The sequence below is a fragment of the Dendrobates tinctorius genome, unplaced genomic scaffold (assembly GCF_039654945.1).
Source record: "Dendrobates tinctorius isolate UK_male_01 unplaced genomic scaffold, ASM3965494v1 ptg000293l, whole genome shotgun sequence".
NCBI lineage: Eukaryota > Metazoa > Chordata > Amphibia > Anura > Dendrobatidae > Dendrobates > Dendrobates tinctorius.
Window position 1 is genome coordinate 23,376,784 of NW_027361960.1, and position 13,942 is coordinate 23,390,725.

A 13,942-nucleotide genomic window follows, 5' to 3' on the forward strand; every position below is an offset into this window, starting at 1 on the left:
GGAGTACATACTTTGAGTTCTGCTTAAACATATACAGCATGTTTTCCTCTTGATGAGAAACTGTAATCAATAACAAAAAATTCCTTGTTACGTAGATGTCCCTCTTGATCTTTGTCAGCAGACGACGAGCGGGTATAGTTACTACTTTCTATACCAACATTCAAATTATGGCTTCCGTAATCGCTTTAATTTCCCCCATGAATTGTTATCAGATAAATGGGAAAAAAATACAATTAGATGTCCTAAAATAAACCATTTATTAAGAAAACGCTCTTCCAACTTAACTTTTTCTTGCATAACAAATCTGAAGCTGGCCAGAAAATGACAGGATCACAGTGCACTCGACAAACCAGGGAAGTAGAAACAATTAGAAGGTCCAGAATACATGGTAATACTACAACTTGCGTCAGAGCTCAATACATAGGAAACAGTTCTGTGTTTATTACCGCTCTCATTCATTTGAGAATTAAGCCGGAGTACAAATTAAAAACACAATGGTCCATGTACAGTAGTAATGGCACTTCACCTAAACATGCAGCTTTTATAAAAACGAAAACACGTGCGGGGACATTGTCACATGAAGAAAATGTGCCAAATAACAGATACAAGAGCAGCAGGAGAAGTGACGGCCGTCAGCTGTGCAGTCTTACGGATCTTCACGACGGTGCACGGTGTGCCTCAGCTCAGTCTATGTAAATATTACATACAGTAGTGATTAAGAGATGATTTGCTGAATTATATTATTAGGCCAAATCTTGACAGTTTCATTCTTCATCGGTGCAAACCTGTCCACCAGAAAAGAGACAAATAAGACGCATGCTTGAAAACACCAGGCATGTTTTCATAGGACTCAACGGTCTCTCTACTCCCATGAAAAAAGCTCTGTTCTACTGTATTTGCGTGTGAACTTTGTTCTGGTGCATGAAAAAAATAATTTTTTTGTGCCTCCTCACATTCCAACAGCCATACATACTAGTTATTGCCTAAATTGTACTAGTTTTTATTATTGGGAAAAAGAAAATGCAGGAAAAAAAATAATTTTAATCACTCCAAATATGCTATGCAGATGCAAAGTATGGACTTTATTTACTGTGTGAAGTATTAAATTAATTTTTGCTAGTTTTTTTTTTTTACTTTAGCCATTTCACTGTCACATTTCTTGACCATTACTTATTGACTTTTTAACTAGATTGTACCAGTTTAACTCAATAATTAATATGTTGTGGGATCACTTAACCCCTTAATGACCAGGGGTATTTTTGGTTTTGCATTTTCATTTTTCCCTCCCCTTCTTTCCAGAGCCATAACTTTATTTTTCTGTCAATATGGCCATGTGAGGGCTTATTTTTTGTGGGACAAATTGTACTTTTAAATGACACCATTGGTTTTACCATGTAGTGTACACGAAAACAGGAAAAAAATTCCAAGTGCGGTGAAATTGCCAAAAAAAGTGCAATCCCACACTTGTTTTTTGCTTGGCTTTTTTGCTAGGTTCACTAGATGCTAAATATGACCTGCCATTATGATTCTCCAGGTCATTACAAGTTCATAGACACCAAACACGTCTATGTCCTCTTATCTAAGTGGTGAAAAAAAATTCCAAAGTTTCCCAAAAAAAAAAAAAAAAAAATTTGCGCAATTTTCCGAGACCCGTAGCATCTCCATTTTTCATGATCTGGGGTCGGGTGAGGGATTATTTTTTCCATGCCGGGCTGACTTTTTTAATGATACCACTTTTGTGCAGATACGTTCTTTTGATCGCGATTTTAATGCAATGTCTTGGCGATCAAAAAAAAGGAATTCTGGCGTTTTTAATTTTTTTTCTCGCTACGCCGTTTAGCGATCGGGTTAATGCTTTCTTTTTATTGATAGATCGGGCGATTCTGAACGCGGCGATACCTAATATGTGTATGTGGGATTTTTTTTTACTGCTTTATTTTGATCGGGACGAAAGGGGGGTGATTTGAACTTTTAGGTTTTTTTAATTTTTTTTTATTTTTCACTTTTGGCATGCTTCAATAACCTCCATAGGAGGCTAGAAGCATGCGCAACCCGATCGGCTCTGCTACATATGGGCGATGAGCAGATCGCCCATATGTAGCAGATTTACTGCTGTGCTTTCAGCGCCGACCACCGGGTGGCGCTGATAGCCATATGCCTGGAACAACCATAGAGGTCTCATAGAGACCTCTGGTTGTCCAGGCAACATCACCCCGATCACGTGACGGGGGTCGGCGATGACGTCATTTCCAGCCCAGCGGCTGGAAATGCTATTTAAATGCCCGCTGTCAGCTTTGACAGCGGGATTTAACTAGTTAATAGGCGCGGGTGGACGGTGATTCTGCTCGCGCCTAATGCGGGCACATGTCAGCTGTTCATAACAGCTGACATGTCCCGGCTTTGATGCGGGCTCAGCGCCGGAGCCCTCATCAAAGCAGGTGAGATGTCTGATGACGGACTGTGTCCGTCATTGGACATTAAGGGGTTAAGGACCCTTCACATGTGAGATTTATAATAAATTTCTCCAACTGTTCCATACTTCTGAGGGTACTGTAATAGCACAGACACATACTAGACAAGCAACCAAAATCAAATGTATGTAATGGATTTCCAGTTACAGCAATTTCTACAAAAAAAAATCTAACACAAGCAAACTAAAAATTTGAGTTGCATGGGTCCCTCAACTATAACAGCATCATCTGATGGTTCACAAACCTTGACAAAGGGATGGTCCAGTAGCTGACTAGCCGTCCATCGCTTCTTTGGATCGCTTTCCATACAGTGAGAAAGGAAATCTTTACCTTCTAGGCTCAAGCGATCTGGAATTGGAGGCTTGTGCCCCATACCTACTTTGTACATAATCTGGAAATTATGCTCAAATTCGTGCCATGGTCTCTGTTCCAGAGGGAAACAAAACATTAATATCGCAAGCACTTCCTCACTACAGATTGCTCTCACATAAAGATAGACATTGTTCTGAGAATTCGAAGAAACATTCCCCGAAAGCCAAACTGGAAAGCTAAGATAACCATCTGCTCCAGCAGGCCGTGCATGCCAGAGGAGAGACTTTTCAACAGCTTCATTAGGAAATAAATAATTAAAAACTTATCACAGTCACATTCTCCACAGCCATCAACTAGAAGGATTGACACACAGACCACTAACAGTAATAGTGTACGTTTCAAAACTAAACCGAATGTATGAAATTCTGTAGAAAATTTGACAGCTATGAGGTTCTGCAGGCAAAGCCGTTTCCAGCACATTATACAATCAAACTTCTTTTACCTTGCCAGTGACCATTTCAATTAGGACACATCCCAGACTCCAGATGTCCGCAGCTCGACCATGTCCTTCTCCTTTAGCCCTTGTGATGACTTCTGGAGCCATGTAAGCTGTGTAAGAAATTTTGTTAATAATAAATCAAGAAAAAGGAAAAATCTATATAATAATCCATTACTGCAAAAGGACTCGATGCTCAATTCATAAAGACAGATGTTTTGTACATCAGTGGTAATTAAAAACGACCTGGAGGCGTGCGCCTCTTAATGAATATGGCGCATCTTTCAGCTACAACATGCCAACGCAACAAATACCCTCCAGTCAGGATCAGAACGGCATTTGGTCATAATTTATGCCATTTTTAGTGTAAATGGTGATGAATTTTGCAGCTGTGGAGTACAAGCCAAGATTGGTGTATACTACAAAACTCACAAGATTTTCACACAGCTACGAACTGTGCAAAAATTTTGTGGCATTTCGAGCATCAATGAATCAGGGTCTCAAACTGACTGCTCCAGGTCTCATAGAAAGTTTTGGAGATCTGTGCTTTTAGAATGAATACTTAGAGATTAGTATTTGGCTAAGACAGGGCAAATCAACAACTACATATAATGCAGCAGCCATTTTAAGGTGATTTTAAGATCGGGAGTCAGAGCTCACAGCTCAGCAGTCCTCAGATAGGAAGAGAAAGCCCTAAAACATTAAACAAATACTCCAGATAGTAAAGTGCAGTATAACTGCAGCACTGCAGAAGATGATAGCAGTAGTCTTGGAATAATACAGAGGTTCAATGTATAAGGGGGAGACAGATAAGAGGTGCTACGTGCAGCAGTAGTGGCAGACTCTGTGACTGATCAGTGATACGGTAGCAGGCATACTTCCTGTTCTATGGAATTTGAATTACAATTACACAAACCAGATGCAGGACAGCACAATGTTTTACATGAAGGAAAAAAAAAAAAAAAAAAATCAGAGTCAGATGGTATGATTGCATGTCACAAGCGACTGTAGTGAGTTTTTGCATTTCTGAGGGCAGAATTCTGCAGTGCGCAGGCGCCAGACCTCTCCCGACGCCTGCGCACTGCAGGACTCTGCTCTGCCCTCAACAGGGCAAAGCAGTGCGCCTGCGCCAGAGCCATTACAGGACGTCATCACATGAAGAAGGGAGGCGCCGGACGGGACGGCTACACCCATCGGACCGGACCGCCCACCTCGGTGAGTATAATATAACGTGTTTTTCTTCTCTTTCAGGTTACATCAGAGGCTTAGCTACAGCATTACAGAATGCTGTAGATAAGCCCCCGATGTATATGCCAGCAGCTGCAAAGCCAAAAAAAGGGTGACAGATTCCCTTTAATAGAGGGTAAATCATCACGCAATGTTGCAAAAGATGTTGGTTGTTCACAGTCAGCTGTGTCTAAAATCTGGACCAAATACAAACAACATGGGAACGTTGTTAAAGGCAAACATACTGGCAGACCAAGGAAGACATCAACTGAATGAACATCCTCAAAGGCCGGCGATTGCATAATTTCTGCCAGGGGTTGTAGTATTTCTTATTACATCCTTTGGGGCAAGGGTTGATAAGATTGATAAAAAGTTAATTACAGTTTGCAACGTGATGTATGGATAAAAGAAAAGTGGCAATGGTAATGGATGGGGTAGTATAAAAGAATCATCTAGGCATGGGAGCCACTAGTAGCAGCAGAACACCCACTACCACTGACACCAGCCATCCTGGTAGTAGTGCTACCAAACACGAGCCACCATTGGCCTTCCTTTGCCTCAGGAAGGTGTATTAATGGGGAGGAAGTAGTGACCATTACGGAACATACGGCATATCACTTGCCTCAATCACTGCAGGATGAGGTTACCTCTAGCAGCAACATCGTCAGTTTGAGTCCATGTTCTGCACAGAATGGTCTGCCTGAACACATGATTAAGTGGGGTAATTTGTTTTTACAGTTTTTAAATAAAAAACAAAACAACAACATGAAAAGTCTGTCAGTGTGTTTGAGTTATTAACTGAGATGTCGGTTACTACTGGGTAACCAATTACCATACATTTCTATGGTGATGTCACTGACATTACTTAGGGCTCACTCAGATATTCGTGATCATTCTCGTATGCAAAAAAATTGAATGATTTTCATCAATGTTTGGTCAGCTTGTCAGTTTTTACTACAAGTTATCAGTAATTCTTGTATGCAAAATATAAATAATGAATGCTTCTCAAGCTTCTGTCAAATAGTCAATGAATAACAGACAGCAAACGGTTGGCATCTGGGTGCATTGGCGAGTTTGAGCCAGGACTTGGATCAGAAATCTCTCCGTGTTTTGGTGTGGACCACTCAGTCTGCAAAAATGCATGGACATGTAATCAGCCCCCCTTATGCATATTAGGGTGTGAGCTATATCCGTCAAAAACACGACTAGAATGTGTATTAAAAAAAAAAAAAAAAAAAAAAGACTCTAGAATGAGCCCTGGTGCTGCATTTTGGTTAAAGAGATTGAAACTGTTTGATACTAGGAGACCTCAAAGAGTATCTGCAATTGGTGCAAATCAAATTTTGGGGAGAACAAATTACTGAACCAGGCAAATTCGAATTTTAAGATGATATGATCTCTAGACACAAGTATATAATTCATAAAGATTGAAAAAAAAAAAAAACCCTATAATTAGCTGCTTTTTACCTGCTGTCCCCAGAGTGCTGTTTACTTCACCAGGCATGGTCTGGGCATTATTCTTTAGCTTCACTGAGCATCCAAAGTCTCCCAATTTTATTAGGCCGGAAGATGTTAGGAAAATATTTGCTCCTGTGGAAAAAAAGAAAATAAATATGGTACTGCTGCCGTTATCCTTATACTTGTGCTATCACCTAGTTTAGGGGTCAGATAAATCTACTTTAAGGTTAGATTCACACACTGCAGTTTATATGTTAAAACGCTGAGCCCAATGGAAAAAATAAGCAGAAAACATCCAGTGTGTTTTAGTTTGTGGCGTTTTGTGGTGTTTTTTTAATCTTCAAAAAGCATTTTGTACATTCACTTGAAAGTAATGGACTGACTTGTTTCTCAGGGGTTATCCTTGTTGCATCATTTTTTTCTTCCATTAAAGGGGTGTGCTTTCTTCCAAGCCAATAGAAAGCCCCTTGGAAGGATACATTTTTATTAAAATTTATCACTGAGCAACAGATTAGTGGTACACAGACAAAACAAAAGCATTATGATTTGCATATGTTTCATGAATTCCCATTGACTTGCATGGGCATGTCTGATCCGCAAACACATCAGGATAAGACCTGCTCAGAGTCTCATGGATCTCACACTCGGACACAGGATTTCTATAGATGTGTGAATAGATTGATGCAATCCTGTGGGTGCGTGTGCAGTGCGATCAAAAAATTACTCAGATACCACATAGACATTTCACAAGGATGTGTGAATGCAGCCAAAGATGAGATTTTTTTCCCTGAGGTTTTTGAAGAGTAAAAACCTCACTAGTAACTGAAATATCACAGCAAAGGACGAAGAAAAATGATTGGAAACCTTCTTGCACAATATATGGAAAAAACAAAACCCACATGTACATATGCAAGTTTGCATCGCACTGCAGCCTTGCAGCGCTGGGGTCGTGGGTTCGAATACCACCAAGGACAACATCTGCAAGGAGTTTGTATGTTCTCCCCGTGTTTGCTTGGGTTTCCTCCCACATTCCAGGGAATGATAAGGAATTTAGATTGTGAGCCCCATCAGGGACAGTGATGATAATGTGTGCAAACTGTAAAGAGCTGCGGAATATGTTAGTGCTATATAAAAATAAAGATGATTTATTATTAAAACTTAAGCAAAAACATATTTACATAAGAGAGACAGAAGATTCGGCACTGCTCCTTAACCCCAAAGCAGTTCCATGACTGCTATTCAAGTCGAAAATCACACACCTGGACCGACAAAATACCGTCAGAACGGGTGCTCAATCCAGAAAAGCAAACATGTAATCTGATTTTGTACAAAAGAGAAAAAAAAGTGATGGCACTCACCGTTCTGATGTGAAAATTCTTTATTAATTAAAAGGCATTGGCACAGGAGGAACGTACAGAGAGTGGACAATGGCCGTTTCACGCACTTGTGCTTCCTCAGGACCCGTTGAAGCACAAGTGCGTGAAACGGCCGTTGTCCACTCTCTGTACGTTCCTCCTGTGCCAATGCCTTTTAATTAATAAAGAATTTTCACGACAGAACGGTGAGTGCCATCACTTTTTTTTCTCTTTTGTACAAAATCAAAAACATTTACACCTCAAGGAATTAAGGTTCTGTTCACATTTGTTTTCCTATCGTACAAGCATCAATGGCACACCACGGACTAAACGGTCTTGCAATCGTGTCCTGATGGTCCTACTGCAGTGGCCATCTCTCTAAACAGAAAAATAGCACTGCATACAGTTATTTCCACCAGATATGACACTACAATGGAGGCTGCAATAGGATGCAGGTGTGTACGCAGCCCAATTACAGGAAATCACGATCCTGCCTGTGTAACAAAAACAGGGGCCTGTAGTGCACTAGAAGAAGCTCTAAATGCAGGAAGCATCATAAAAGCAACACCATGTTCTATGGACTATATGGAGCTAAATGGCAAATCATTTGCAAATGAACAATTTAAAAAAAAAAAAAAAAAAAGTATTTAGCATAAAATGTGTTTCTATTACCTTTTATGTCACGGTGAACAATGCCATGTTCATGAAGCACATTTATTGCAATTGTGATCTGCTTGGAGTAAAGCCGTATGACATGTTCTTGAAGTCCAAGCCTAGAAACTTCCTCTAAAGTACCTTCATCACAATATTCCATGAAAATGTACATTTCTTCCTGGATTGATGGTGAAAAACAGGTTTGTTAAATATAAGTACATAAGGCATCTCAATAAGTGGTCAAGACAAGAAAAAAAAAACTAAACCAGAGTACAATTCACAGAAAAAGTGGAAAATCCCAGTAAACAAGGTCACCAAGGTTATATCTCCAACCTGGATGATTAGTATGAACTGTGGCCCATTACACTGCATCAGAATTTTTTCCAGGATGCGTTATTGAAAGCTATTAGTTGGCTTGTTCAGGTCAATAATTTGATGACCTATCCTTAAGATCCCACATATTAGGAATCTTTAGCTTCGACCGAAGCCGGATGTGAACAGAGAACACACAGTTCACTGTGTAGTGTGCTGCCGAGAACTGAAGTGAATAGGAGCGGAGCTGTAGATTTTTACTTCAGGAAAGGTCATCATATCACAACTTGCGTAGGGAACTACTACAGTAACCACAAACATATAACCCAATAAACCACATTTCTTCTAGCTATACCTGTACCTTTTACCATAAACTTTCACAATAAAATGTTAAAATTATACAGTGTGTTGGTTAAGTCATGGTGCACTTTTGACCAGTCACAGGAAAGCAACAAAAGACGATAGAAGTGTGAAATTGGCGCAAAATAAAAGAAACTCTCCCAGTTTCTGTAGGATGATGTGGCAGCACATGAGCAGATGATGACGTAACACCGTGTATACAAAGGAGCAGCCCATGCCAGTCGAGATGTGGAAGGTACAGAGGAAAGTTCAGTGTGTTCTGTGGCTCGCTAAATTTGAATCCGTGACCAAAGTGTTACGTGAATATTGGTGCGTTTATAACGAAGCGTCATCACATAGGAATAACATTACTCAGTGGGATAAGCAGTTAAAGGAAACTGGCAGTTTGGTGGAGAAACCCCTTTCTGGTAGGCCATCAGTGACGAGTCTGTAGAGGCTATACGGGATAGCTACCCAAGGAGCCCTAAAAAAATCTCTGAGGGTTGTGTGTTCGACAATTACACCTAAGCAAGGAGATTGTGCTTAGCGATGAGGCGACCTTCCATATCAGTGGACATGTTCATCGCCATAACGTCCAAATATGGGCTGCTGAACATCCTCATGCCTACGTTGAGTACGAACGTAACACCCCTAAAGTGAACGAGTGTTGTGGCCTGATGCATGATAAGGTAATAGGGCCATTTTTTTTCGCGGAGCAGTCTGTGACGGCAAACACTTATCTTGACATGTTGGAATTGTATGCAGTGCCACAATTTCCAGAAGGTGTCATCTTTCAACAGAACGGCGCTCCTCCACACTATGCCACCATTGTTCGGAGTTTCTGAATAGAACATTCCCCCGGTGGTGGATAGGCAGGGGTTCTGTCAAACCATGGCCACCACGATCCCTGGATCTCACACCTTAGACTTTTACTTTTGGGGTTATGTGAAGCAACATGTGTATAATGAACGTATCAATGACATTAATCACTTAAAACAAAGAATCACAGACGTTATTCACTGTTAACCCAGACATCTTTAGCCGTGTTTGGCAAGAACTTCACTATCGTTTGGATGTATGTAGGGCAACAAATGGAGCCCACATCGAACTGCACTGAATAGGTGTGAAACTGGGAGAGTTTTTCCTTTATTTGGAGCAGATTTCACATTTCTATTGTCTTTGTTGCTTTCCAGTGACTGGTCAAAAGCGCACCATGACTTTACGGACACACTGTATTGTAACTGATCTTATTAGTGGATTCATAGAAAAAAAAGTTTTCGGGGTACACTGTTCATTTTCATATCGCTGTACTGTACTTTACTGCAGGAAAACAAAGCATGCCCATAGGACACTTACACTCATTACAAACGATTTGCATGTTTAACTATCAATAACTGCATGAAAATAATAGTAGGATAATATGCTTACTCTGTGAAGCTCCACACCAAAGTAGCGAACAAGGTTAGGGTGTTTGATGCCTTCAAAGATTTTCAGTTCATCAGCAGTTTCTTTAATTGTCTTATGGTCATTTGGTTGAAATCGGATCTTTAAAATAGATCATATTCAGATTATTACTCAAACAATGAATGCTAGAAATACAAATTAAAGATAAACTCCATCTCAAATGTTCACATTATAACTTATTTTATTTGACTATCTTTAAAATTCTCATCAATAATCAATGAGTTCCTATACCCAATACCTTATTTCATCTGTAGTTAATGGCAACATCAGTCAGTGATAAAATTATATACTGTATCAAGCCATGACATCAAAACATAAAATCAAGCCCTTGCTCATGTTTCAATGCCAGTTGTATTCCTTACCATTATGTAGTCCCAAGTAATTCTATGGTTTCCAGTCTTTAAAGGGACTGTCAGCTCACTATGCAGGCTATTAAGTAATCTGAGAGCAGCATGATGTAGGTGCTGAGAGACTGAGTGAAGTGATGTGTCATTTACTAGACTGCGTTGCTGTTTACGAGAAATACAGGGTGGGCCATTTATAAGGATACACCTAAATAAAATGGGAATGGTTGGTGATATCAACTTCCTGTTTGTGGCACATTAGTATATGGGAGAGGGGAAACTTTTCAAGATGGCTGGTGACCATGGCGGCCATTTTGAAGTCAACCATTTTTTCCAATGGGAATAGGGTCATGTGACACATCAAACTTAATGAGAATTTCACAAGAAAAATGATGGTGTGTTTGGTTTTAACGTAGCTTTATTCTTTCATGAGTTATTTACAAGTTTATGACCACTTATAAAATGTGTTCAAAGTGCTGCCCATTGTGTTGGATTGTCAATACAACCCTCTTCTCCCACTCTTGACAACAGCCTACCACATCCACATTGCCGGTATCTATTCACCCTGTGAGCTTAGCTTGCTATCCCACGAGAAGAAAGACGCAGAGGTGCTTGTGTGCCCCATACCACTTGAGTGCTATGGCCATGGCTGTGGAGTCGGAGTCAAGGAAATTGAGGAGTCTGAGTCAGAGGTTTGGCTCATCGACTCCACAGCCCTAGCTGTGGCGGAAGATGAAGGGGAAGACCAGAGGGGCAGGAACCCGATGTGCCAAGAAACCCCAGCCGATTGGCTGACAGACCGGAAGCGCTGATAGGCGCCAGAGTAATACCGTTGCTATCTGGCTGGAAATGTGCCCCCCCCCCCCAATGCCCTGAAGATCCAGATCCATTTAACTTTTGCTCCATGCACACGAACACTATGTGGGGCGGTGGAGGCAAGAGCTAGTTGGCTTACGGACCTGCTCCCCAGTACCTGACTACCGACAGTGTCAAGGTACATTGGTTCCTGTGACACCAAAGCGAGAGAATACAGACAGAACAATGACACTGTGCCATGTCGCTACATGGGTGAAAAACTGCATAATTACACTCTGTTACCCAGAGACATCTGAAAAACAGATAGCAAAAAAGGTTAGTGTCTAGCTAAGACAGGTCTGAGACACAGACCTTGCCTTCAACAGAAGCTACAAAAAAAACCGGAGGAAGCCTGACACCATCAGGTGAAGTATAGTCTGCTGTGAAGAAGCCACTTTTATTTAATTCCAATAATGTCAGCCTCCAGGTGGCAGCATACAATCCCATGGTTTTGTGTCCTCCAATGAGATGAACAAGAAAATACATTTTTTTTTTTATCAACAGGAGATTATCACTATAGGACTATGTGTCACACGCCTTGCTCCTGCTTTGCGGAACCATGCCTCCAGCTCAGAGAGAAACCGCGATGATATCAAAATAACATGCAGACCAACAAGTGACATCGCTGGAATCAGGGTCTCAGTCCCTACATCATGCTGTGCTCAGATTACATATCAAAGTCCTACTGACAGATCCTTTTTTATAACAATATGTGTTTGATAGAACTACAAATGATTCTATACATAGGAAAATCTGACAGGTGCTCGGAAATCCTCAGACACTGCTGGTCCTAAGTTTAATTAGAAAAGGCAAGCATGTTCCTGCAATGCTTCTACTCTTATCGTCATTAGTGAAAGCTAAGTTGATGCCCGTTACTCTAGCTTCCACATCTTGGGAACAGGCTTTGACTGCCATCCACATTGACTCATGTTTCTGAATGTAGGTCAGGAGAAATTGTTTAGTTTCCAGGCAACAATGCCTCAATGTAGAAGAACATCAGCAGCGGGTGGCATTAGCTTAGTGGGATCAGGTTCTACAGGTCAATGACGGATGTCTGAACTTAGCACTGTGTGATTAGATGTGTATCATAGGACTATAATATTCACAGGTGACAATATTTCAGCCTTTTGAGAAAGGATGTTAGTAAGAGTCTTAACATAGGAACGGTTTTTGCCTTGCCCTGTTATATCGAACGTGCCCCAACTCGGAGAATTCTATATCATAAATTGTACACGAGTTCCTCTACAACCTCAAAGCAAACACAGAAAACACACCAGATCCCATAAAACAAAGATATAGGCCCATGCCATGTAAAGAACACAGGCATATTTTTATGAAGCGGTTTAACCCCTTAAGGACTAAGGCGTTTTTGTTTTATGCTCCTATTCTTCCCAGAGCTATAGCTTTTTCATTTTTGCATGAAATCGGCTATGTGTGGGCTTGTTTTTTTTTTTTTGCAGGACAAGTTGGAAAATTAATGGTACCATTCAAAAGTGCCATATCATATGATGGAAAACAGGAAAAAATGCAAAGCGCGGTGAAACTGCAAAAAAAAAAAAAAAAAAAAAAAGAAGTGCAATTCCACAATTTGTTTTTTTTAACAATGTTGACTAAATGCTAAAGTCAAATGCTGACCTTCCACTATGATTCTTCACGATTCTCCAGGTCATTACGAGTTCATAGATGCCAAATGTCATTAGGTTATTTTTTTTTTAAAGTTTGTAAAAAAAAAAAAAAAAAAAAAAAATGTTGCCGTTTTCCAAGACGCATAGGATCTCCATTTTTGTGATCTGGGGCTGGGTGAGGGCTTATTTTTTAAGCGCCAGGCTGACATTTTTTTTTATACCATTTTGGGGTAGACATGAGGTTTTGATCGCACGTTATTGCATTTTAATGCAATGTTGCAGCAACCAAAAAAAACAAATTCTGGAGTTTTGACTTTTTTCTCTTTATGCCGTTTACCAATTGGATTCTTTTTATATTTTGGTAGATCGCATGTTTCTGAATACGGCTATAACAAATGTGTATTTTTTTTTTTGCTTTGTTTTATTTTGAATGGGGCAAAAGGGGGCTTACTTTATTATATTTTGGTAGATCGCATGTTTCTGAATACGGCTATAACAAATGTGTATTTTTTTTTTGCTTTGTTTTATTTTGAATGGGGCAAAAAGGGGGCTTACTTTAAGTTTTATATTTTTTTATATTTTGAAAAAATGTATATTTTCTCCTTTTACATGCTTCAAAAGTCTCCAAAGAGACAAGAAATTGCGGTCATCTGATTGCTTGTGTTACACATAGCAGGGCTGCTATGTGTAAGAAAAATGCTCATCAGCTAGTGGTGGCGCTCATAGCAGTCAGTCAGGCAAGGACAGACCCCAGCATGTCATGCCAACCCATCGGCGACCCGCGGTCATGTGACACGGGATACGATGGACGGAGCCAAGACGTGGTTCCGGCGTGGCCATTTTAAATGCCGTTGTCGGAGTTTGGAAGCGGAATTAATCAGGTTAACAGCTGCTGGTGGATCGCAATTCCACCCACAGCTGTTAGGTGTACATGACAGCTAATCAGATCAGCTGTTATGTGACGGAAAAGAGGCAGGCTCAGCAACGAAACCCACATCAAAGAGGGGGAGGCACCTTATGAGAGATAAAT

The 13,942-nt window shown here is 40.4% G+C and overlaps 1 protein-coding gene across 3 annotated transcripts in view; it reads right to left on the reverse strand.

Moving 5' to 3' along the window:
- Window positions 1-238: 238 nt before the first annotated feature.
- The window catches only part of MAP3K4 (mitogen-activated protein kinase kinase kinase 4), a 141,622-nt gene continuing 127,918 nt past the window's right edge, over window positions 239-13,942 (reverse strand). For all 3 annotated transcript variants that reach the window (XM_073560183.1, XM_073560184.1, XM_073560182.1), the window contains exons 21-26: window positions 10,053-10,169; window positions 7,992-8,151; window positions 5,974-6,096; window positions 3,286-3,392; window positions 2,716-2,895; window positions 239-785 (exon numbers count right to left, since the gene is read on the reverse strand). In XM_073560183.1, coding sequence (XP_073416284.1) covers window positions 765-785; window positions 2,716-2,895; window positions 3,286-3,392; window positions 5,974-6,096; window positions 7,992-8,151; window positions 10,053-10,169 — 708 coding nt within the window. In that variant the 3' untranslated portion in view covers window positions 239-764. The remainder of the gene's footprint in view (window positions 786-2,715; window positions 2,896-3,285; window positions 3,393-5,973; window positions 6,097-7,991; window positions 8,152-10,052; window positions 10,170-13,942) is intronic.